At 37.6% G+C, this 27,500-nt stretch overlaps 1 protein-coding gene across 1 annotated transcript in view; it reads left to right on the top strand.

Annotated features, from left to right (window-relative positions):
• The window catches only part of LOC143020268 (putative 4-coumarate--CoA ligase 3), a 343,617-nt gene that overhangs the window by 226,613 nt on the left and 89,504 nt on the right, over positions 1 to 27,500 (top strand). Inside the window, exon 3 of the mRNA XM_076176492.1 lies at positions 22,938 to 23,028. Within this exon, the coding sequence (XP_076032607.1) occupies positions 22,938 to 23,028 (91 nt within the window). The remainder of the gene's footprint in view (positions 1 to 22,937; positions 23,029 to 27,500) is intronic.

A 27,500-nucleotide genomic window follows, 5' to 3' on the forward strand; every position in this document is an offset into this window, starting at 1 on the left:
ATATACAATATAATTAAATTCTCACTTGAAAAAGGAAAAGTGCCACAGGACTGGAAGAAGGCAAACATTGTACCAATTTATAAGGGAGGAAACAAGGAAGACCCATCAAATTACAGACCGGTCTCCCTGACAAGCACAGTAGCAAAAATTTGCGAAAAGGTCGTCAAAAATAGATGGGTTAAACATTTGGAAGAAAAAACTATACTGAATCCAAATCAATTTGGATTCAGACAAGGAAGATCATGTACAACAAACTTGATCTGCTTCTATTCAAGATTAATAGACATAATACAAGAGAGAGATGGTTGGGCAGACTGTGCCTTTCTGGACCTACAAAAGGCATTTGATAAGGTACCACACAATAAACTAATAAGGAAAATAGAATCAATAGGTGGCATCAGAGGGAAATTGGAATGGATGAAAGACTTCCCGACTGGGAGAAAAATGAGAGTAGTAGAGACAAATTGGGAAGAAATGATAAGTGGTGTCCCGCAGGGATCAGTATTGGCCCCGATCATGTTTGCTATATACATAAATGACATGGACGAAGGAGTAGAGTGTTATATGAATTTCTTTGCAGAAGACGCAAAAATACTAAAGAAAGTAAGAACGGAGGAGTGCAACTCATTACAACAAGATCTGGAAATGGACTCAAAAGTGGGAAGTGAAATTCAATATCGAGAAATGTAGTGTAATGGAATTTGGAAAATATAAAAACAAAATATCGAGAGATAAGGTGAAGAAGAGGTAAAAAAAGTAAGTTCTGAAAAAGACCTTGGAATGATGATCAGCAAAGACATGACACCGGATAAGCATATTAGTAAAATAGTCGGAGAAACCTACAATTTATTGAGGTCAATAAAAGTGGCATTTGCCTATTTGGACGAGGAAATGATAAAAAGAAAAAATAACTACACTATTAAGACCAAAACTCGAGTACGCAGCAACACTATGGACACCCAGTACCAAAAAGAATATAAAGAAGTTATAATACAAAGAGCAACAACAAAACTGGCACCAACTCTTTCCAAAATGACATATGAACAAAGACTGTCCAAATTAGAATTACCAACTCTGGAACAAAGAAGGGAAAGAGGATACTTACTATCTATAGATTTATGAAGGGAATGGAAATCTTGTATAAGAATGACTTATTGAAATGGGACAATGGAAAAACAAGAGGACACGAAAAAAAAACCTAAAAGATAATTACAGAAGAGATCTGAAAAAATAGCTTCCCACATAAAGTGATAGATACTTGGAACAAATTGGACAAAGAAACCGTGTGTGCAAACACTATCCAAGATTTTAAGAAAAAACTTGATTCTGAGAGATACAAAGACGGGTCACCACGAGCATAACTCCCTTAACGTGTAATACAACTAGGTAAATACACACACAAACACACACGGTGTCGCGGTTGGTAGAGGCGCCGACTATCACTACGTTGGGCCTGGTTCGAATCCTACCCAGGGCTGAAATAATTTCAATATCGCTGCACTTCGAGTCGTTACTCCAACTCTCGTGGGCAAGGAGTTAGGGGTGTGTGTGCGTGTAAGATCACAGCATTACCCATAGATCGGTCATACGAGCACTGAGCTCTCTTCTGGGAGGGAAATAGCTGTCATGATCCAAAGACCATGGTGAATGGTGGTGGTGAACACACACACACACACACACACACACACACACACACACACACACACACACACACACACACACACACACTTCAGTGAACGGACGGCGTAGAAGACGTTCTGAAGAAAAAATAGAGGATTCGAAAGCAAAGGAAGTACCTATTGTATTTGCAGGGTGGGGGGAAATTGCTCGTGGGGTAGTGGGAAAGTAGGGAAAGATGAGAAGGGGAGCGATTGCTGAGGGAAATGGAAGGAAATGAGGAAGGAGAAGACTTGGCCCAGGCAGACAGACGAAATGTAAACATCAAAAAACGGCCCCCCGACCAACTGAGTGACGACGAAATGACTAATAAAAATGTAAAGATCAGAAACATAGATAAGAATAGTACAATGGAAGGTGAGGATGATAATTTCAAAGGATTTAATGAAAGGGCGGCGGATACCAACCTCCCCCGACAGACAAAACTGGAGGAAAAACTTCAACAAATGTCTGACAACTGGGAAGTTAGGTTTGAAAAATTGGAAGAACTAGAGAAGGCGAACAAAAACTTAACTGATGAAATAGAAGACCTAAAAAGACAGTTAAGAAAAGTAAAGGTGGAGAATGAGGAATTGAAGAGGAATAGTAAAGAAAACAGGGAGGCCATAACTAAAGAAGCTAAGAATTGGAAAGCAACCCAAGAAGACAATAAAGTTTCATTCACTGACATAGTCAAACAACAATTGAAAGATCATACTGAAGACTCGGTTATTAAAGTGATGAGACAAAAGGAGAATATAGTAAGATATTTAGCAGACAAGAAGAAATGTATAATTATATTAGGAATGGAAGAAAAATACAACCCAGATAGAACCACAAGAATCAAAGAGGAAAATGAAAAAGTAAGCCAATTACTAGAATCAGTTCAGGAAGATGAACCAGAAATTATGAAGCAAATCGAAGAGAAATTTAGACTTGGAAAGTATAGCACAGATAGGACCAGACCAATTAAGATTAAATTCAAGTCACAAACGACGGCAGAGAATATCTTATCCAAAACAGGGAAACTAGCAACAAGTGAACAATATAAAAATGTATGGATAAAAAGGGAAATTAATAAAGAGGAAAGAGAGGAAGAAAAACAGAAAAGACCTGAAGCTAAGAAAAAAACGAGAAAAAGAACGGAGTCAGAAAAAGAGAGATTCTATTGGAGAGTAGTGAATATGAAACTAAAGAAAGTCGACATACAAGAGAAAAACAAAAGGGAAACAGAGAACACAATGGAAGTGGCAGAAAACTAAGAGTGTCTTGCACAAATATAGATGAATTAATAACAGGATTGAATGAGCTGAATGATTATTTGAAGGAAAAAGAACCAGACATAATGGGAATTGTAGAAACAAAATTAAAAGGTCCACTACCACCCAACAGTGTAGGACATGATGCATATAATTATTGGATTAGAAACAGAGTGAAAAAGGAAGGGGGTGGAGTTATGTTCCTGACTAAGAAGGATATAAACGTGAAGTGTGTCACATATGGAAAGAATACAGTAGAGATGATAATGATGGTAGAAGACAGAGATAAGAAGAACAGAAAGTTTGTGATAAATTATGTGCCCCCAAAAACAGCCTCATGGGAAGAGAGTGAACATAAAAGTATGTTAGAGGACACAAAGATAGCATTAAACAAGATAATGGAAGAGGGAGGAAAAATAGTTATGATGGGCGACTTTAATTGCAAAGAAATCTGCTGGGAAGAAATGACAGTAAAGGGTGGAGACGGCTCATGGGGAAACGCTCTACTTGAGATGGTTACTGACCATACAATGACACAATGGATACAGAACACTAGGTATAGAAATGAAGAAGAGCCATCGAGACTAGACCTAATAATTACATCTGAACCTAGAATAGTGGACAAAATTGAATATAAAACACCAATAAGTAAAAGTGACCACATATTGATTGAATTGGAACTTAATGAAGAAAAATATATGAAAAGAAATGAACAATATAGAAAAGGAAGAATGATGTATGAAAAAACAAACTTTGATAAAATAAGAGAATTCTTTCAAAAGGAAAACTGGGAAGAAATATACAAAGAAGAAACAACAGTAGTAGAGAAATGGAATATTTTGACAAAAATTTACAAAAAAGGAGTGGAAAAGTATGTCCCAAGACAAAAACAAGAAAAAGAATATGTAAAATGCTGGTACAACAAAAGCTGTAGGGAGTTAAAAGACAAAAGAGACAAAGCCTGGACCAGATGGAAAAAAGACAGAAGACCTGAAAAATGGACAATATATACCTGTTATAGAAATGAATATGTACAAACGTGCAGAGAGGAAAAGAGAAAATATGAAAAAGATGTCATAGGAAAGTTTAAAGATCAACCAAAACTATTCTACAGATTTGTAAACAATAAACTGAAAAACAAACAAGACTTGGAGAAATTAAGACAAGAGGGAGTTGAATACACCGAGGAAATGAAAATGGCGGAAATTATGAACAAACATTTTAAATCGGTGTTTACAAGGGAGAACATACAACCTGAAGAGAACGAATGGAAAGAGAAAGTCCCCCCTATGGAAGAAATAGAAGTAACAAAGAATGAAATATTAACACACTTGAGTAATCTAGATGTCAGAAAATCGCATGGACCAGATGAAATAGCAAACTGGATACTGAAAGAATGCAGGAATGAACTGGCAGACAAAATACATAGCATACTAAACAGTTCCTTGAAAGAAGGAAAAGTTCCAGAAGATTGGAAAAAACAAATATAGTACCTATATATAAAAGAGGAAATAAAGAACCTACCAACTATAGACCAGTCTCTCTAACAAGTAGAATAGCAAAAATTTGTGAAAGAATTATCAAAAGTAGATGGGTAAAATATTTAGAAAAAAGTGTTAAATCCAAGGCAATTTGGATTCAGACAAGGACGATCATGCGTCACCAATTTAATATGTTTCTATTCAAGGCTAATAGATATAATACAAGAAAGAGATGGATGGGCGGACTGTGCATTTCTACACCTAAAGAAAGGTTTTGACAAAGTACCACATAAGAAGTTGCTTAAGAAATTAGAAACTGAAGGAGGAATACAGGGCAAACTACTAAATTGGATGGAGGACTTTTTGCAAGAAAGAAAAATGAGAGTAGTGATAAGAGACTAGCACTCAAAATGGGATGAAGTAATAAGCGGTGTTCTGCAAGGAACAGTTCTGGCCCCAATAATGTTTGCTATATATATTAATGATATGGATGAAGGAATTGAAAGCTATATGAGCTTCTTTGCAGATGATGCAAAACTACTGAAAAGAGTGAAAACTGAAGAAGATTGTGAATCACTACAGAGAGATCTAAATAAAGTACAGGAATGGAGTAGGAAGTGGGAGATGGAGTTCAATACAAAAAAGTGTAGTATAATGGAATTTGGAAAAAGCAAAAACAGAATAACAGGAGTATATAAATTGGGAGAAGAAGGAATAAAAAAAGTAGAAAATGAGAAGGACCTGGGAGTCATTGTTATGAATAATATGTCCTGAGAAACATATAAATAAGATTTTTTTAGAAACTTATAATTTAATAAGAACAATCAAAGTTGCATTTACATACCTGGATGAAGAAATGGTGAAAAAAAATCCTAATCACCCTGATAAGACCAAGATTGGAATATGCAGCAACGATATGGTCACCAAGTACAAAAAAATGTATAAAAAAAACTTGAAAGAATACAAAGAGCAATTACAACATTGGCACCAACACTCTCAAAACTATCATATGAAGAGAGACTAGAAAAACTTGAACTACAGACACTAGAGCAAAGAAGAGAGAGAGGAGATTTGATAGCTATTTACAGAATCATGAAAGGCATAGAAATTACTGATAGAGAGAATCTGATAAAATGGGATGACAGAAATACAAGAGGACACGGAAAGAAAATAAAAAAAGACAGCTATAGAAGAGATTTGAAAAAGAACAGCTTTCCTCACAGAGTAATAGACAGTTGGAACAAGTTAGATGAGAAAGTGGTGTGTGCAAAAACAATACATGAATTTAAAAATAGTTTAGATAAAATGAGATATGAAGACGGGACCCACGAGCATAGCTCCCCTTCCCGTAAAATACAACTAGGTAAATACAACTAGGTGAATACATATATACATATATATATATATATATATATATATATATATATATATATATACAGGGGTTGGACAAAATAATGGAAACACCTTGAAAAATCAACAAAATATATTATGATATGGTGTAGGTCCACCATCTGCGGCAATTACAGCCTCAATTCTCCGAGGTATTGATTCATACAAATTGTGAATTGTTTCCAAAGGAATTTTAACCCATTCTTCAGTTAATAATGAAAAAAAAAACAGTTTTTTTTTAGAGATGATGGCGGCGGAAATAGACTTCCTACTTGATTCTCTAAAATCGACCATAAAGACGCAATAATGTTGAGGTCTGGGGATTGTGGTGGCCAGATGAGATGCTCAACTTCATTAGAATGTTCCTTATGCCATTCTTTAACAATTCTAGCTGTATGGATTGCGGCATTACAGTTCTTGAACCATAGGATGAACTTGGTCGCCCAAAATTCCTAAATAGTCTCGGCTGTTAATTCTTCCATGAAGGGAAATCATTGGCCCGGCGGATTTCCAAGAAATAGCACCCCAGATCATCACAGAACCCCGCAGTCTGGATGAAACGCTTCTTTCGGCTATCTCCAAACGTACACTCGGCCGGAGGTCGGAAATAAGGAAAACGATGATTCGTCAGAGAAAATCACATTTTTCCACTGCTCGAGGGACCAATTCTGGTGGTTTCTACACCACTCTAAACGCTTTGAAACATTTGTCTTTGAGAGCAGAGGTTTTCTAATTGCAGCTCTTCCGTGGAATCCAAATTTGTGCAGCTCCCGACGAACAGTTTTTTGTGAAACTGGGTTCTGTAGGTGTTCATTGAGCTCTGCAGTGATTTTAGATGCCGTGGTCTTACGATCCTTTCTAACAATTCGATTTAGAGTCCGACGGTCTCTCTCAGATAACTTCAACTTTCGGCCAGACCTGTGCTTTGCTGAGGACGTTTTTCCTTCTCTTTCAAAGGCAGTCATTACTTTTGAGACAGTACCTCTTGAAACACAAAGCAAATCAGCAATTTTCATTATATTAGCGCCTGGCTTACGAGCGCCAACAATTTGGCCTCTTTTAAAGTCCGAGAGGTCTGCCATTTTTATGGGGTCGGACCAATTTCTTTTAATATCTGAAAAAAAAAATAGATAAACATTTCAAATAGCAACAATAATATACAAAAAACATAAAATATGTCAAGTTTTGATTGTTTAAAACATGTTCAAAGATTATGATGCCAAAATGTTAGGTGTTTCCTTTATTTTGTCCATAAATATATATATATATATATATATATATATATATATATATATATATGTATGTATATATATATGTATATATATACATATATGTATGTATATATATATGTATATATATATATGTAATATATGTATGTATATATATGTATATATATGTATATTTATATATATATATATATGTATGTATATATATATATGTATATATATATATGTATATATATAAGTATATATATATATATATATGTATATATATATATATGTATATATATATATATGTATATATATATATATATAGAGTCACATGAAGATTTGTCACCCCAGAACGCCCGCATGAAGAATCTTCACCCCATGAGGTCCCACTTGAAGAATTGTCACCCCAGTACGCCAAATGTCAACAGTGGAATAAATATTAGGTTAAGTTGAATGAGGGTCATGCTTACTGTCATCAACTTGAACAACCAAAGAATTGTAAACCCAGGATGAACTGTCACACTAGGATAGCCCACATGAAGAATTGTCACCCTACCGAATCTTGGGTGACGATTCTTCATGAGATTATATATATATATATATATATATATATATATATATATATTCAGTGTAGATGTATATATATATATATATGTATATATATATATATATATATATATATATGTTATAGTCAACATGTGCAACACTTCGATGACTTGTGCATCTTAATAGCTGTGTCTCCCTTCAATACTAACGTGCACACGCACGCACACATATGGAGTAGCGTGGTACTTTAAACGACAAGACTACCGTCCCAAGGGGCTCCCATTGTTTTCGGTGACCGAGCCAGCCGACCTTTCTTGACAGTACCCTTTGATAACAAAAGATTCTCTGCGCTCAGGTCAAGAACGCTGTCTTGAACAATAGCCCAGCTATGTCTCTCAGGTCAGCCACCTGCAACCGATCGGCCGACGTCTCGACCGACACGACCCGCCTTCCGAATATTCTTCATATGGCAACCCTTGTAAATATTATGTTAATATGGTTCTGGCAACCCTCCGAACTTCCGTGAGGGCTTACCGTGGATGTAGTAAACAGAACAGAAATAGTAGCACTTGTGAAACTCCAAGCCAGGAGTCTACTGTTAATAGGGATCAAGCCGTTAATAGAGATCAACATGTTAACAGAGAATGTAATGGGGTGAAGCAAGGAAATGTAAAATAATCTTTTTTTGGTGCTCTGAAGGAGTTAATGGCCACAGTGAATATAATACAACACCAAATGTCATTGCAGCACCAAACACTGCAACAGGTTGTGCTAAACCCAATGAGGCAGCTGGGACCAACTGTTCCTATACAATTAGCTCAGCATCATCAAAGACAATCAATTGTGAATCAGATACCACAACTGAACATGAATGTGAACTATTAAAACCAAAACAATCAGAATGTGTGATGTACATAAACTTGATATTTTTAGATATTCGTAGGATTTTAAATAAAAGTGGAACTGACAAAAGCAAAATAAGTTTCTTGAGTGATCTTACAAATGACCAAACAGCTTTCATTGTAATAACTGAAACACACAGGAAGAATTTAGTTCAGAAGAAATTCAGTTAAAAGGCTGTCCCAATTAGGGCAGATAGATCTGGCAGGTCCCTTGGGGGTGTGTCTCTCATGTGCAAGATAACATAGGTTTTGAGGTATTACTAAGATACTCGAATAGTGTTTGTGAAGCACTGGTAGTGAAGTTGAGTCTCAGTTATATACCACCCTCCAGATACTAGAGATGCTATTTTATTTATTTATGTGAAAATATAAAAAGTAAAATAGTAGAGCAACCCACTGCATTGCCTGAATTACAAAGGCAAAGGATTACAAAGGCGGAGCATGCCGACAGGAGACCTTTTGGTCCATATCTAGGTCGGATACGAAAAAAAGAAATAATAAATTAATAAATAAAAACTATAATAATGTAAATAACAAATAAAATACATAAATAAATGCATAGGTATAGTTAAATAATAAACAAACAGGTAGCCTAAATAATAAATAATGATAAATTGACATATAACTAATAATAACTGAGAATCAAACAGACAAATGATAAAACAAAAACAAATATAAAATAAATAATAATCATTACAGCATCATGCTTTGGGTGTTTATCTAAATTATTTTTAAAGCTTCGAACTGAACTACATTGCACTACCTGTGCAGTGAGTTTATTCCATTCATTAACTACACGGTTGGCGAAGTTGTTTCTACCCACTTCCAAATTTAATCTATTTCCGGACAGTTTGAGACCATTGTTTCTTGTCTGATTCTCATTCAATGTGAAAAAAAAATCACTTGATTTTGTAAATTCCCTTTAGAATTTTAAAGACCTGTATCAAGTCACCTCTGAGTCTACGTTTTTTTAGGGAAAACAGATTCACATGTTTTAGTCGATTTTCGTATGATTTATTTTTGATATTTGGAATCAGTTTTGTGGCTCGCCGTTGTACATTTTTCCAGTCTGTCAATGTCTTTAATGAGATTCGGTGACCATACGGAAACAGCATATTTCAAATGTGAACGAGCTAACGATTTATATAGCTTGTTAATGAGTGATGGACTTTTGAAATCAAAAGATCGCACAATCAGTCCTAGAATCTTATTTTCTTTCTCAAAGGCTGAAATACACTGCTTGGATGATTTGAGATCGTTACTGATAATTACGTCGAGATCTTTTTCACTATTCACTTTTGTTAAGGAATTTCCAAATAACTTGTAATCGTACTTACATTTATTTGTGTTAAATTTCATTAGCCGCTTTTCAGACCGTTGCTGTAATTTATCTAAATCTTGAATATCTAATTGGTTTAAGTGATTATTTGCCATTCCGCACAATTTTGTATCATCAGCAAATATTTGGAAACAGTAGGTTTTAGTCCATAGTTTATATCATGTATACTATGAATAGAAATTGCCCAAGAATGGAACCCTGAGGAACTCCACTTGTAACATTTTTCCATCTAGAAGTTTTTCCATTTAAAACAACTCTGTTTTCCATCATTCAACCAATTACTAGTCCAACTTAATAGGCTATCCCTTATTCCGTGTGAAGCTAATTTAGTAAGTAGTCTTTCATGGGGGACGGTATCAAAAGCTTTTGCAAAGTCTAGATATATTAAATCTATATTGTTTCTTTTGTCATAATTCGAGATAACTGTGTTGTAGAATTCGAGTAAGTTAGTCACGCAAGAACGTTTCCGTCTGAAACCACACTGGCTATCATTTATCATACGGTTACTTTCTGAATGATGTTCGATAATATCTCTGATGATAGTTTCCATTATTTTTCCTACGGTTGAAGTCAAACTTATAGGCCTATAGTTATTTGGTTTCTTTTTGTCACCTTTTTTGAATATGGGAGTAACGTTAGCTAGCTTCCATTCTCTTGAGACTTCTCGAATATGATGGATTTCTTGAAAATAATTTCTAATGGAACAACAATCTCATTTTTCATTTCCTAAAGATTCTTGGATGCCAACCGTCAGGCCCTGGTGTTTAATTAACTTTGAGTTTCTCCATACACATTTCAATTTATATATATATATATATATATATATATATATATATATATATTCATACATACATATATATATACCTTAGTGAGTAAGTTTACCCTAGACTTTTCACAGGTTTCAGTTTGGAGCTCACTTTGAGGTGTTTCGTGTACGAATACCGAGCTAAAATAATTGTTTTAAATATTACACATTCCAATATTACACATTCCTTCATTTGAATATTCAAGTTGACAACCTCTTTATCTCTAATGTAACTATAGAATATTTTTGGGATTCTCTTTGGATTTATCAGCGATATTCATTTAGTATTGTTATTTTCTTTTTTTATTATTGTCATTTTTAAATCTCTCTATATTGATTTATAACTTTCATAGTCATTAGATGCATCCGAGCACTTATATTTCTTATAAGCTTGTCTCTTTTTAGCAATACTTTTTTCAGTTTCTTTGTCGAGCCACTTTGGGCGAGCCTGATTTGGGGGACGTCTGTCCTTAAAAGGATTGTAAGTATGAATCATCTTAGTGAGCGTATTTTGAAATATTTCCCATGCCTACCAATCTGTAAGCTGAAGCTCCTGACGTAGTCCTATGAACTGAGCTTTACTGAAATCGGGTATTTTAGAAACACAAGTATTTATTCTAAAAAAAATTAGTAGTTTGAATCTAACTAAGTTGTGATCGCTATTTGAAACAGTTTCACCGACTTCTACATCAGTTACCATGCTTTCGCGGCTAGTGATCAATAGATCGAGTAAGTTTCCATATCTTGTGGTCTCTTTTACATGCTGAATTAAGTAATTGTCACCAAGAAAATCAATCAAGCGACTACCCTATATGGCCATGTTAAAGGGTCATCCAATCAATGTCAGTAAAATTGAAATCACCCATTATCAATAAATCCCGGTTGCAGAAACTAGACAGTTCTTGAAATAACAGTTCGTCATCTGCTAATGATAATGTCTTGGGCCTATATATTACAACTACATTCAGTTTTTGTCCATTTGTTTGGGTTAACTCAACCCACAAACTATCATATGCATCCTGTTTCACTTTCTCTAAAACACAAGCATGGATATTGTTTTTAACGTACAACAGAACACCCCCACCTTTCTTGTGGTTTCTATCCTGATGAAAGTGTAAATCCCTCAATATTAAATTCAGGTTCGAACTCTGTACCATTTAACCATGTCTCGGTTATTCCTATCATATCGAGATTTTCGCTTTTGACATACGCCTGTATTTCTTGAAATTTGCTCCTAATACTACGAGCATTAAAGTACATGGTTTTAAGAAACTCATGATTATTTCTTTTTGACACATTTTGAGTTTCAATATCATGTCTTACACTATAATTTTTTTTTATTAACACCTTGCTCTATATTATTATTTGGTCCTTCATTGACATTCAATGCCTCATTAACATTTCTCCCATCAAAATTAACATTTCCCCCATCACGGACATCTGATCGCTCACGGTCATCCGATCTCTTTTGTACATTTTGTCCCCCTACGTCACCGCGATTCACACCGGCCTCCCGTCGTTCATTGACATTCCGTCCGGCATCCCTTCCTAAAATTATATTTTGTCCTCCAGTGACATTATATCCTACCGTGATATTTTTTCCTCCACTATAATTACATCCCATCGTGATCTTTTGTCTTTCACTGTCATTACATCCCATCGTGATATTTTAGCCTTCATTAACATTCTGCCCGGCATCCCTTCCTAAAATTATATTTTGTCCTCCACTGACATTATATCCTACCGTGATATTTTCTCCTACATTATCATTACATCCCATCGTGATATTTTGTTCACTATCATTACATCCCTTCGTGATATTTTGTCCTCCACTGTCATAACATCCCATCGTGACATTTTGTCCTTTGACATTACATCCTAATGCAACTTTTAGTCCTCTACCGACATTATATCCTAAAATTATATTTTGTCCTATACTGCCATATTGTTCTACATTAATGCTATACTCTACTCTGTTTTCCCAAGTACCCTCTATTTCCCCTTCCATTTGGGCTTCTACCCCAAAAAAGGAACTAGTTTATTACAGACTCCCACAATGAGGTTTGTAAGAACATCTTTGCCTCTGCGGGTAAGGTGGATCCCATCAGAAGCGTAAAGGCCATGACGCCCAGAAAAGAGATACCAAGGATCAAGAAAGTGGTATCCCAATTGTGTGCACAATTGCGATATCCTATCATTGATCCCTGTCTCTACTGTTCCAACACGAGCCTGCGTAGATCCTTGGGAGGATCCCACAGACTACGTGTCGGCTCCCACGATCCTTCATCTCCTGAAGGACCTTGTAATTTCGAACAAGTTCCTCTGATCTCACCCTACCTACATCGTTACTTCCCGTATGAACTAACCGTGTTCGTCCGTCCTTGCTCCCTGATGGACTGTGTACAATCGGCAATCCCACGGCCCGTTGACATACAAGCTTGCAACTTCGTTTAGTCTTCCGCTGCAGGATGTCGTCATAGCCTCGCACCATGGAGTCCCCCACCACCAAGAACTCCTGATTTTGAGCCACTTCATCCTCCAGCAGAGCAAAACGATTGGCTAGAGCCAGCGGTTGCTCCACAGGGCACACGCCTACCTAACGCAGACTCGACAAACGGGACCCCACAGAGCGCCACTCGCTCACGGCAGTGGCAGAAGGGGAAGAAGAGGAATGCTCCTTGGGTTGTGGGGAGGATTCACTCCTCTCACAGAGCGCATTTCTGAGAAGACGAATTTCCTCCTCACACATCCTGAGACGGTCCTCCAAGTTCACACAACCTTCACAAGCCATTTCGCTCCTCCTTTAGCAATACAAACGGCAAAGGGAAAATACAAAAAAAAAAAAAAGGCAGTCTCTAATAAATTAAGTACACGAAGCTCACTCTGCTTACCTAATACTATTTCTCCTACCTTTGAAGTACAGTAACAGAATACTGTTTTGAATTAAATAGAACACTACACTTTATATTATATCTGTAACTGTGTAACGCTATGTGTATACAATTACAAAAACACAACACAATCACTTAACACTATTCGGATATGAATTTCACAGGTATTCGCTTGCTGGTGTCTGCAGTAAAACGAGCTCTCTAGCTGAGGTCACGAGCAGACTGAGCTGAGGTCACGAGCAGACAGAGCTGTGGTATTGGGTGATTTCAATTTCCCAAATGTCAATTGGGACTCGTTGGATCCAAGGGTTCCAAATAGGAGTAGGACTAATGCACAATTGAAACTGTGGCTAAAACTAACAAGTTCATTCTACTGGTCACAAGTGATAAAAACACCAACCTGGGGGCAATAACATACTAGATTTGTTATGGACAAATAATGATGGTATAGATAAAATAGATACCCCCACCCTGATATCTGATCACAACATTGTGTTTGTTGAAAGTAACTGGACAATAGATAACAGAAAGCAACATATTATTAATAAATGCAAAAGTGGTTTTGAGAGTCTAAACTTTTACAAGGCAAATTGGATTGGTTTGAATGAAGCTTGTTGACTGCAAAGAACTTTTAAACAACAAAAATCCAAAATCAAACTTTGATAAATCCCTGAAAATGTTAATTGACCTATGTGACAAATATGTTCGTAGAAAGCCAGACAAGTACCTTGTCACAAGTTTGACTGTGTTGGGCAACGCCTCCCTGCAGATGCCACACTGAACGCCACTCACTCATATAACACAGGTTCAATGTTTATCTTCTTACCCCTGCATCTGTTCACTTTAACATGCCTTACATTGTATGTATTTTGTTTTGTCATTACATCACCCGTTGCGGACGTTTTGTGTAATGGGGGGGGGGAGTGTAGGGGTGTATGGCAACCCCCACCTTCCGACCACATAACTGGCGTCACAAGGCAGTCGGAGACAAGCCAGGAGCTAGACGTCCTGCTGCCTCGCTGTACCTAGGGAGTTAGATAAATAGACTTTATTTGGCAATGAATCTATGTACATGAAGTGCAAATAATGACAAGAACACACAGTTCGGAATAATAATTGCAAATTGCCGAGGATAACACAAAAAGCATGTACGCTTATTTCCATTGTGGTCCTCATCAGGTTGTTATTCTACACTAAATCACACAGACAACATACGCAGGGGGTGGGGACCAGAGACAATCATGAGTAATACCAGTCAGTACACATATAACACATATACATTATTATAGTTTTGCTAATATTACTAAAATGCTCGTGCACATAGGATATTGAGACCAAAAATTGAGCACCATCACAAAAAGGAACATTGCATTAAGCAAAGGAACAACAAAATAATGTTAAATTGTAACAGAACGGTATAAGTGAGTACTATATCAGATTAGTACCATTAATGATATACATTATTCTACAGCTGTATCAACATGTATGAGTGAGTACTATATCAGAGTAGTGCCATTAATGATATAATACATTATTCTACAGCTGTATCAACATGCTATAGTGAATGCTACACTGCAGCTAGGGTCACCTATTAATTAATTCTAACATTTTACCTGAATCTCAGGACGGAGTGGGCAGTTAGTATGAGCACTAGAGAGTAGTACATTATAACCTGAAGAACCAGAAGTAGGGTACAGGGGACCAGTACTTGTATGAGTAAAACAACAAGGAAAACGAGGAAAAAGGTCAGATCATAACTGTTCTCGGACCCTACCTGAGACATATACCGTACTATGACTAGCAAAACAAAGGAGGAAACCAATTTGTAACATCAAACATTGATACACTAAACTAAAATTTTGAAGAAAAAAAAAAAACGGGGGGGGGGGAGGTCATACTAAACTAAACTTCTGAAGGACAAAAAAAAAAAACGGGGGGGGGAGGTCAGAACAGTTATGAGTGAACGCAGATTTGGATGGATAACACAAAAAGCATGTACGCATGCTTGTTGCCACTAAGACCATAATCACAAGTACTGGCCTGCGTTATCTTATTACAACCGGAGACCAGGATAAGATTTATGATGGAGTCAGGAGTCATGGAGTCAGGTATCCCTCACTAAGCTAGTAGTACATAAAATCAAGGCTTCTCTGTCCATAGCTGAGACATATAGTAACCCTTGACTTTTTTCTTGGAGGTAACCTTGCTATTTGACTTCTTAATGGACACAGTTAGCGAGTTCCATAGTTGAGCACCTGTGAAGTGAAAACTGTTTTTGGTGAAGGGACCTGCATGAGATACAGTAAAAGACTCTTGACTGTTCCGGGTTCAGTTCTCAGCCGATAACGTAAAATCACTGCTCACATATGAGGGAGCAGAATTATGAACGACAGTGTAAACCTGGTTTAGTTTCAGCTGCTGGACATGATATTTTACAGCAGGTAAATTTAGCATGAATCTAATTATCTTATTTTGTGTAACCTGTAGCCGAGACTGTTTTTTCTGCTCAGACTACTGTACCAAGAGCTACAAGCGTAATCAAAGTGATGTTGTAACAAGGCTGAGACCAGAAGCTTCTTTGTTTCCAAATCAAAATTTCTGGCTTCTCTGTACAAAAATTTGACTATGTGAACACTTGGATACAATCTTATCCGTTATGGCATTCCCTGAGAGGGACTAATCTAAGGGTATTCCAAGATAGGTTACCTCTTGTTTTGACTCAGACATTAACCCCACATCTGACCTGTACATCGCTGTGTTTCCTGAGGTTGGGTTTTGATGCGAAGACAATACTTTCCGTTTTACCGAGGTGTAAAGACAGCCTATTATCACTGAGCCAGTCCTGGACGGATGACAGTTCGACACTCAGTTTCTCCTCTACTTCAACTGGGTCCCTACCTGAGACAATTAGTGCGGAGTCGTCTGCAAATAGCAGTAACTTAAGTTCACCGCACCTGGCATGTCGTTGATATAGACCAGGAACAGTAGCGGTCCTAGAATTGAACCTTGTTGTACACCACAAGTTATCCCTCTGTCATCTGAGCAGGTTCCATTTACCTGTACAAGTTGTTTGCGACCTGTAAGGTAGGACTTGAACCAGCCAATGTTCGCCACTCCTAATGCCTGATTTTTTTTTTTATATATATATATAAAATATCATGGTCCACTGTGTCAAAGGCCTTTTGTAGATCCAACAAGACTAAACCCGTGTAGTTACCTCTGTCGTATTCCTGTTTTATCATATCGTAAAGATATATTAAGCTGGTGTCTGTTGAGTAATTCGTTCTAAAACCAGATTCCATGCCGTATAGTAGATTACGCTCCCTGGGGTAGGTATCTAACTGATTGTATACGACACGTTCCAAAACCTTGGAAATAATACCTAGAATTGAAACAGGCCTGTAGTTACCTGCCTCAGTTTTTGCGTTTTTCTTATAAAGAGGTGTTACCTGAGCCCTTTTCATGTCGCTTGGGATAAATCCTGAACTGATAGACAAATTTATTATGTGGATTATTGGGGGAGTTATAATTGTGGCTCCATCCTTAACAAACCTCGCAGGAATGTCGTCTAACCCTGTAGCCTTATTGGCACTTATGCTAGCCAGTAATTTAAACACTTCTTTTTGAGTGGTTTTATGTAGTTTGAAACACTTTGTGGACTTGACTTTATAGTACTCCTGAACGTACCCCAGCCCAAACTTCCCAGAACCCGTTGGGAGGGATTTTACGAGTTTAGTGGCTGTGGTTATGAAAAAGGAGTTGAAGTGGTTGGCTATGGTGTTCCTATCAGAGTTAAGCTCGCCGTTTATCATGAGTCCTATCCTGTCTACTTTGTTACTAGGCTTTGTGTGCACTTCTAGGGTCTTCAGTGTTTGCCAAAGTTTCCTTGGATCGTGTTTGTTCTGGTGCACCATGTTAGTACAATAATCAGCTTTGGCTTTTTCCTTCTAATATTTCACCTAATTCCTATAGTACAGAAAGCCATTATAGTCCTCCTGATTTCCACTTTTCCTAAATCTAGCAATAAATCTGTCTCTATCTCTAATTAAACCCAGTACTTCGTTAGTCATCCATGGTTCCGTCCTCTGTTTTATTCGTATCTCTTTGAGAGGCGCTACTCTGTCTGTAATAGTAAGAAATGTGTACTTAAAATTAGACCACTGGCGACCAGTCTGTCCTACCCAGTTCATCTACAAAATGTTCCCGTGGGTAATGCTTCATAGAACGAAGCTTCACTGTGTTGTGCTTGTTGAAAATCGTCTTCCTAGCTTTCCTAGTATAATATATGAGCTTGTTGCCATTAAGACCATAATCACAAGCACCGGCCTGCGTTATCTTATTACAATCGGAGACCAGGATAAGATTTATGATGGACCTGGATGTACCTATTATTCTAGTAGGCTCGTCAATCAGTTGTCAGGCCATGAGATTTTCGCAAATCTCTCATTGCCTTAAGGTTATTATTTGTACTTGCCAGATTCGTATTAAGATCACCTAGGATAATAATATCTTGGTGATGCATATTGACCCGATTGAAACAGATAGATTCTAATGCGCTGTAGAAGGACATCTGTTTCGGTGGTCTGTAACAGACCCCGCATAAGATGGGATGCGATTTAGGTAACAATATTTCTACCCACACAGCTTCGAGCCCATCGTTACTCATAAGGTCTGTACGGGGGTTGAACTCTAAATCACTGCAAATGTAAGTTAATACCCCTCCTCCGGTCCTCTTTCTATCATTACGCACAACACTATAACCCGGAATCGCAATTTCCAAGTCGAAGATGGTACTGTCTAGCCAAGTTTCGGTGTCACCGATGACTGCTGCCCTGGTCAGCGCTAGTAGACGGAACTGCCCCTGCCGCGCTAGTAGACGGAACTCGTCTATCTTAGGTAGAAGGCTACTGGCATTCAAGTGCACGAAGTGGAGGCCCCGCTTGTTGAAGCAGTTGAAATCATCCCCAGGTGTTGACTGGGGGCGAGGCACAGCGATCGGAGTTAACAGGTGAAAGGTCAACCTCACCATCGGACATGGGGGGTCCTGGTAGTTCTTTGAGTGTACACCCATTGGAAGTGAAGTGGAGAATGTCCTCATTCACCAAGGCAGCATTGTAGATTTCGAGAGAAATTCCACAACACTTTATATGAGTCCATTCCCCACATGATTTGCAGCTGATGGCTCTGCTATTGCGACGGACTCCTTTTAGACAGCTTACATATGGGTGTTTTGGGACTCTCGTTGCAGCTGGGCCAGGACAAGGATGTATATCACCACAGAGAAGGAGGGCGTAGGACACCAGAAGCTTGGACTCTTCGGTATTATACGAGAACTCCCCTTTGTTTAGCTAATCGAATCCGACGCCACTTTCTGCCTTCTGTTGTTGACGTAGGCGGGGGAAGGAATTGACACAGAATATGGTGGTTAAAGGAGATCCTAGAGCTTCTGTTTCTCACCCCAATGTTAGAGAGGAGCGGAGGGTAACCAGGAATGCCACTGCAACGCATAAAGTTTGACCACTTGCAGCTACGTTAATCAGCAAGACCGCTCCCAGCATGGCTAACAGCATACCGGTCATCCCTGACGCCATGTCGTAAATTTTCACCTGTAAACACTATTCACGGCACCGATTGCGAACTCGAACTGGAGACACTTAAACACGCGTACTCGCAACAACACTTCGGCCCCACTCAGGGATTAAACAAGTCATTTAAGATTACTTCTCTGTGCCAGGTTTATCCTTTCTGCCTTTACCACGATGAGCAGTAAAGTCAGGATGATTAAAAGTTCGGGAATAAAATCGGAAGGAGAAGAAAGAGAAGGAAATAAGATCAGAAAGAGAAGGATACGAAGGAGGGAGGAGAAGGAGGAGGGGGAGGAACAAGAAGGAGAAGAAGGAGGAGACTTGGACGAGGGGAGAGCAGGGAGGAGGAGGAGGAGGTCTAGTCGTCCAAAGCCGTTTACTCGGCGTGCGAGGTGTGTTTGGGGGGAGGGGGAAGGAGGGGTTGGTGGTTTATGACCCCTCAAACACTGCCACACTGGCACCCTTGTTCAACTTGTAAACAAGCACGGCCTCGGGCGTTTCGATTCTTCCTTTCGAATTTCAAATTTGTTTTCCTAATTGTAGCTGCCACCGGCTCAGCTAGTCACTGCATCTGTGAGCCATGCTTAGATTATCCATTCACGAGTCAATTGGAAACCTATCCCCTCCTTTTGCACTCCCCCCGCGCGATAAAACCCCCAAAAAAACACGGGAGCCACGCACACACCGTCCCCGCACACTGCAACGGTCCGTCTTCTAATAAACATCTAAACACCTCACTACCTTTCTCCTATAACCCACACAGTATGGGAATATTCTGTGAAAAAAAAATAAAGATACTGATAACTACTCAAAATACGTTTGGATTCGGCACGAACAAAAATGCATAAAGAATGTAATTTCCTATGGGAGGGAATTTGTGTTCACCAATGTTGTTATCCAAGATTTACTATAGATTAATTCTGCATTAACAAAATAAACATAACAGAAAGACTTGTGTGTTTTATATAGTTGCTGTAGTTGTACATTCAGAATAAAATATAATTTTGGAAGCAAAATGGATAAAACAAATTTGGGAAATTAAGGGAAAAAAAAAAAAGGATTTTATGGAACTTAGAGGTATTTCAGGGGTTCCTATTCAATTTTGGGTGGTCAGTGATACAGAATCCCATGATCTGTACATTCCTATTCCCTCTATCAGTATTTACCTAATAGTAGTATACAGGAAAGGAGGAATGACCATTAGGTCCCGTCTCCTATTCTCTAATTTTCCAACATGCCTAAACTCAAATTCATGTACAGTTCCAACTTAATCCATATCCTTGGTTTCCAGGTATCATATTAAGATTTGAACTCGTGTATTGTTTGAACTTGGGCTATATCGCCTTCAAAGCTATTCCACATATGTATCTATATCTTTTTCAACCACAAATCACTTTTAATTCCATGCCATTGCAATCAAGACTGAGAGTTGCTCGAAGGAGGCATCCGTTGGAAATTGAAACGTGGATGAGCCGAGGATTCGAACCCAGCTAACCCGTAACAAAGTTACAGTGACGTAAACCAACACGGGTTAGCTGGGTTTGAATCCTTGGCTTGTCCACGTTTCAATTTCCAACGGATGCCTCCTTCGAGCGACTCTCAGTCTCGATTGCGTTGGCATGGAATTAAAAGTGATTTGTGGTTGAAAAAGATATTAATTGATCACTGGGAACCATTCAGTGTGTATGTATATGTATCTATATGGAAAACTGTATTTCTTCACATCCTTGAGACATGTGGTCTTTATTAATTTAGTTCCATGACCCCTTAAAGCCCTCCCATCTTTAATCAGATCTCTTCTGTCAGTGCAATCTATCCCCTTTAGTGACCTGAATACTGTAATCATATCACCTCTTTCTCTTTGATCTTTCAAAGTTGGCAGACCTGGCAGTACGTCTTTCCTTGTATGGTTTATCTGCCTGGCTGGGGATCAGTTTAGTTGCAGCCCTTTATATTCTCTTGATCTTGCTTACATCTTCCACTCTATTTGGGGACTGTACAACTGACACATTCAAGTGTTGGACATATCAGGGTTTCAATGATTTCGTCATCCCTTCATCCATGTAGTGGACCAATTTAATCTTCTGCAGTAGTCCATATATCTCTCCCACAATCCTGCTGATATGTCTGTCGGGTGACAGTGTAATGGTAGTTTTATTTTAGGTAGTATATTTTAAATCTTTATTTTTTCTTTCTGTTCAGTAATTCAAGCAATAAATACTAATACCTGATTAAACTTTTGTGGTAGTAATGGTATGAGAAATAGTACATTGGTTTGATTATTCCAGCATTCCTCTGGCCATTAAAAAAAAAAAATCTTAAATGGGCAACTTCCAGTCTCTTCCTTTACTTATCCCTAATTTACACCTGAACTGCAGTGAGTAATGTAGGTCACACTGCATTTATCCACTTCCCCTAAACCCTAAATCTAAACATGTGTGATGTATGGAACCTGGAGTTAGGCCTTGCCTCTCCGTCTGCTTGAGGGTGAGTACATAGTTGTAATCACACTCATAACTATTATCCCTAAGAATACTATGTTACATTATTTCATGTATATCCCAATATATACATAGAGAAAGGAGAAAAAAAAAAACACTAGAGATGAAAGTTCACTAACTTGCTCAAGGGGAAATACATAGTTGTAATGACCATTTGCCCCTTCCCGGCCACATTATATATCCTGACTGAAGTCCGGTCCTCATTCTGATCATGACTTAATCTTCTACATACCTTAGCTGATTTAACTCAATTGTGATATTTATAGCAATACCGGTATATCTATAACTGGTGTCATGGAAACTGTCTTATAACTATCTGCATGAATGCAGAAATTTTGGTAAATGCTGAAGGTGTTGACCCATCTTGGTATTCTTACCAGGACATTACCACCACCGAGCATGGCTTATCACTCAGAAACCTGAAGGGTGTGGGAGAGGTGGAGAGAGGGGTCTTGTCGCTGAGGGAAAAAAGTCACATAGGCAGCCTACATCTAGTTAGAGCTACATTTGAATTGATTCTGGATGTGTTACATAAACCTAACAAATATACATAACAGACAGAAAACTCTGCATTACAACAGGTTGTCTTTTATCAACACTCCCAAGTCTTTCTCCTCTTTCACTTTGTAACAGGTTCATTTTCCAAGAAATATGTTCAAGAATCTTGAACATTACATGTGCCTCTCTTAATTTTATGGTTTAATTGTGTAATCTTGATACGATTAAACAATTTTACTTTGGTTAGGGAAAAGTCCCTTCCACAGTACAAGGCTGAGACATTCCATATCTAGCATAATTACATGCCTCATTTCATTCTACAATTTGATGATTTGTTCCAATGGCCACCAGGTGATATTACTCTGAGGGGAAAAACCTTCTCCACTCATCCTAAGCTTTTCATCAGTAAACAGACTGTTTATGTGCATCAGGCAAATTTGGGTTTTAAGTGTCTTCCTTCCATAAGATATACCCGGTAATTGTATCCTTTAGTTATTACTATGAAACTTGTGAAAAAATATTGGTGAATGCATCTGCACATAAAATTAATTTTTGTTCTAACTTAGATTTGAAAAATCTGTCTGCATGGCTCTGCCTTAGAAAGGTGATAGTTTGGTACATTTGTTTATGGCATGGTTATTCTGGATGTCTAATTATATTTCATAAATATGAATAATGTTCTCAACATGCCACCTCCAGTTAAAGTGGGATTTGTAGGACACCAAAACATCCATGGAGCACAACAAAACAAGAAATGGGAGTATCCACACCTTTAGGGAATGTGTACAATACTTTTTTTTTTTTTTTTTCTCTTAAGAAATGAGTTGGTCACTGGAAAGAAAGAGTAATAACACAATAATTCTTCTTCCTCTAGAGCCGCTCTTCAAGATGGCAAGCCTCATTAGACCTTTCAAGGGGCTGACCCGACAGCTACAAGCTCAACTGCCCATTCACTACATGTGCAGGTACAATACTTGTTTTCAACATTCTGCAACCCAGAGACATATTTTTACATGTCTTTTAACATTGAATTCTTTCAGTATAGTGGCGTCCATTGGATGAATTATTTGTCATCTCATTGAGAATCAACTGAAATTGTTTAGAATTTATAAAAAAGAAAATCTATCAAACCTTTCTAGTCTGGTGCTGACTTTCATGACTGTTCTGACAAACCAGATATATCATTCACTTGTAGATAAATCTCTCAGCTGCAGAGGTAAGAAAATGTTTAGGTCAGCCCTCTCCAGTCAGGTGGTTATTTTGATGATGCAATTTTAACTTATGCAAGATGATTTTATTCAGATCTAGAAAGACTTCTCAACTGCAAAATGTTAATGTACCACATACTTTTTTCAGCATCATAAAGCTTGCAATATGCATGAAATTGTGCAGATATTGGGAGCTTCTACACCATCCCCATAGCCATGTTCCTCTTGGCAAACTATACCATTATACCTATTCATACTGAAGATGAGTTCTTTCTTTGGTTTTCTTAGCATTAACAGGCGGTCATAAATACTATATTACTATACTATGACTCATAGTATAGTAATATAGTATTTAAAAAAATTATAGAATAAGTAAGTGTGCTACTTTATGAAAAGAAATAGAAAAGCCATTTTTATTAATGGCAATCTTAAATTAAAAGGCTGCATTTCTTACCTTCATCTTGAATTGGAATATTGTATTTATTACCTTCATTTTGACTTTGGATCGCAGAATAAGTATGTGTGCTACTTTATGAAAAGAAATGATACTTGGAAATGGTAGTGCTTTGTAATCCTGCTGCAACTGGGTAAGCTTGTTGTTGGGTTGTCAGAGACTATGTTGTTTTGTTATTAGTTTGTTGCCTGACTGCAAGGGCCTAGTAAAGGTAGTCAAAGGACTTATTGACTGTTATTACACTCTCATTCAACCCCTAGACTTTATAGTGGTGACAAGAACTCAATGCAGTGCTTTGTATAGTGGAAATACAGAAATAGTTGTTATTCTTAATGATACGTCACTGACACAAAGGATGTGGGTATGGCGCCAAGCCACATCATAGCTAGGGCCACAGTGCCCACCTTCTAAGTAAATTGAAATTGATAAGTAACTTACAGAAATATTTAGTTGCAGGAGATTTACAAGCCAATGGTGGAGGACTACAAAACTGAAGCCTCCTGCCCTCTGAGGTCAGGGGTAGCTATGGATAATGACACAAAAAAGTAGTGCCCCCAGAAGATTTTAAATTAATTCCTTCTTGTGTTAGATAGCTAGAGAGTGGTACATTGTGAGCACAAAATGAATTTATTCCCCTCAAGTCAATATGAAAGATTAGTAATACTCCCAAATGGATGATGGACAGGCTGAAACATGAGATTGGAATGAAAAGAGGACTTTATGTAAGAATAAAAAAAATGGGGAAACACACCTTAAATCCAAATATAATGATATGGCAAGACTGGCTAAAAAGAATACACACAGAGTGAAATGTAACTATAACTATGAAATTAAGGTTGCCAGACAAGTGAGATCCAACCCAAAGGGCTTCTTTCATCTCTACAGAACAAAAAATAAGGAAAGGATAGGCCTAATTCAAAATGACAAAAATGTCATGATAGAATTGGAGGAAAAAATAAGTGAGGTGTTTAACAAATATTTTCTTGGTATTTACTAAGGTACTTGACTGCAACCCTGGGACAAAGAAGAGAACGAGGGGACCTAATAACCATCTGCAGAATTATGAAAGGAAAAGAATGCCTTGATAGAGAGGACCTATTAAAACAGGACAGAGGAAAAACAAGAGTACATGCAATGAAACTCAAAAAGGATAACTACAGAAGAGACCTAAAAAAGAACAGCCTCCCACACAGTGATAGATATATGGAACAAATTGGATGAAGAAATAGTGTGTGCAAACACAATACAACAATTTAAGAACAAACTTGATCTTGCGAGATACAAAAACAGGTCACCACAAGCATAGCTCCCCTTCCCATATAATACAACTAGGTAAAATAGTGCAACTCACAGAAATGACCCTTTTCCACCAGTGACAGTAGATAAAATGCAACTTCCAGAAAAGTCAAACCATGTTACACTAGGACTAACTGACACAATACTTCAAAAGATCTCCCAGAAAAGAGTGAAGTGGAAATAGGTGGAACTGAGTATATACTGATTTTAATGAAAACTGGAGTGTGTCACCCCATTGTAATAACTGTCATCCCTTGCTGAACAAATGAGCATGCCTTGATACCTGCTTGGCTACCCCCCCCCATCAACTCCTCTGTATTTTTTGTGGGGACCTGGGGGCACCAAACTCAAGGGCTGCCCTGGGCAGCACACACTCTAGTTATGCCACTGGATATCAGCATTTTTCCAGTCTTCTGGTATTTTTCCTTCTTTTTGGGCAACTCATTATGTTATATATTTTGTCTATTAGTTCTTCTTTACATTCTTTTAGTATCTAGTTTGTGATTCCATCTGGGCTGTGTGATTTCATGACATCAAGGTTCATAATTTGGTCCATTATTTCTTATTGTATTACCGTATTTTCCGGCTTATAATGCGCATCGGGTTATAATGCGCACCCATGCATTTCGTTATCTCGGTACACAAATAGCGCGCACCGACGTATAACGCGCATGCCCGATTGCATTTGTCTATAACGCAGTTTTACCTCGGTATTCACATCATATGAACGAGGTTACATGAAGAATTATTTTTCATTGGCTAGAGCCACCGCTGGGAAATCTGTTAATTTGTCACTAAATTAAGTGTCAGTTTAGGCATCAATCAGGACACAACTGAGAAAACGTAGGAACTACATGTACCGGTATATGACTCATGTTGTGCGTTGGTCCCTTATTACTTTGTAGCTTAAATATTTTTTAGGAAATATGATCTAAAAAAAAGTTTATTGAAAGTAAAATATACAGAAAAATTTCGGGAATTTTACAGAAAATTTTCATTTTATATCTTGAGGAAATAATTCGTCTTTACCATTTTTTATTAAATACTGAAACGAACTACAGACTGCTTCGTTTTAGCTTTGAACCCGCAATGACAGTGGTGAAATAGGACAGTCTCTCATCGAGGTGACGTTTAGTTAATATAACTCCCGAAAGAGGGTGTAGTCAGGTGTTTGACATGAGTTTATGAACGGCTGCAACGGAATTTGTACCATACATAAAGTGAAGCAACAAAGCCAACATAAAGAATTCAAACTAGGATGCTGTGAACATGGGCAAATATCATGAATATTGATCATGTTTCATGGTGTTTAGGCCTATTTAGACATGAAAAATAAGATTCGATAGATACCTACCTGTACCAAATATTTATATACGGTAGCCCATGCTGGTGTATTCTTTCATGTCACCATGGCTGTTCTTCTTGTTCTCACGGAATATCACGGAGAAGTGTGCCGTCCCGACTTTGTGATGGTCAACATCGTCACGTTGTGAAAAAATTACACACACAGCCGCAGAATTTTTATCGTAGGCCGTAGATAATGCGCACCACCGGATAATGCGCACCCCCCATTTTTAGGTCCTTCCAACGGAAAAAATCGCGCACTATACGCCGGAAAATACGGTACTATTATTTCCCTCATGGGGGGGGGGGTTGACTTCTCACCCTTCATCCCGATATTGTACATTTTCACTAGTGAAAACCAACTTGAAGTGTTTGGTCATGACTTTAGCCATCTCTGTATGTTCTGTGTATTCTGTATTACCTTGGCATATTTTTACTATTTCCTGGTTTGTTTTTTAGTTTACTGTTCACATATCCATAGAATAGTTTTGGTTCATCCTTACATTGTTCTATTATGTCTTTTTCATAGTTTCTTTTTTCCTCCCTGCATATTGTTACATATTCATTCCTTTGATTAATATATATTTGCCACTTTCTAGGTTGTTTGTCTTTTTTCCATCTTTTCCAAGCTTTATCTCTATCTTTCAGTTTCCTGCACCTTCTGTTAAACCAGCACTTAATATACACCTTTTTCTGTTTTTGCTTTGGGACATATTTATCCACTCCTTCATTATATATTTCCATCAGAATCATCCATTTTTCTTCCACTTATGTTTCTTCATTGTAGAATTTTTTCCAACACAATTTAAGAAAAAATGTCTTAAGTTTCTCAGTCTGTTTTACTATACATCAGTCTTCCTTTTCTGTATTTCTTATTTCTCTATATATATTCCCTCCTTTAGTTTTAACTCAAGTAATATATAGTCACTCTTCCCAGTTGGTGTCTTGTATTCAATTTTATCCACAATTTCAGTTTCAGGTTCTGATGTAAATAATAAATCTAGTCTTGACGTTTCTTCATTATTTCTAAATCTAGTGTTTTTACCCATTGTGTCATTGTATGTTCTATAGTCATGTCAAGTAATACATTTTCCCATAGATCCTCTCCACATTTCACTATCATCTCTTCCAAACA

Source organism: Oratosquilla oratoria, chromosome 39 (assembly GCF_046742065.1).
Source record: "Oratosquilla oratoria isolate Oo_2021 chromosome 39, ASM4674206v1, whole genome shotgun sequence".
Classification (NCBI taxonomy): Eukaryota; Metazoa; Arthropoda; class Malacostraca; order Stomatopoda; family Squillidae; genus Oratosquilla; species Oratosquilla oratoria.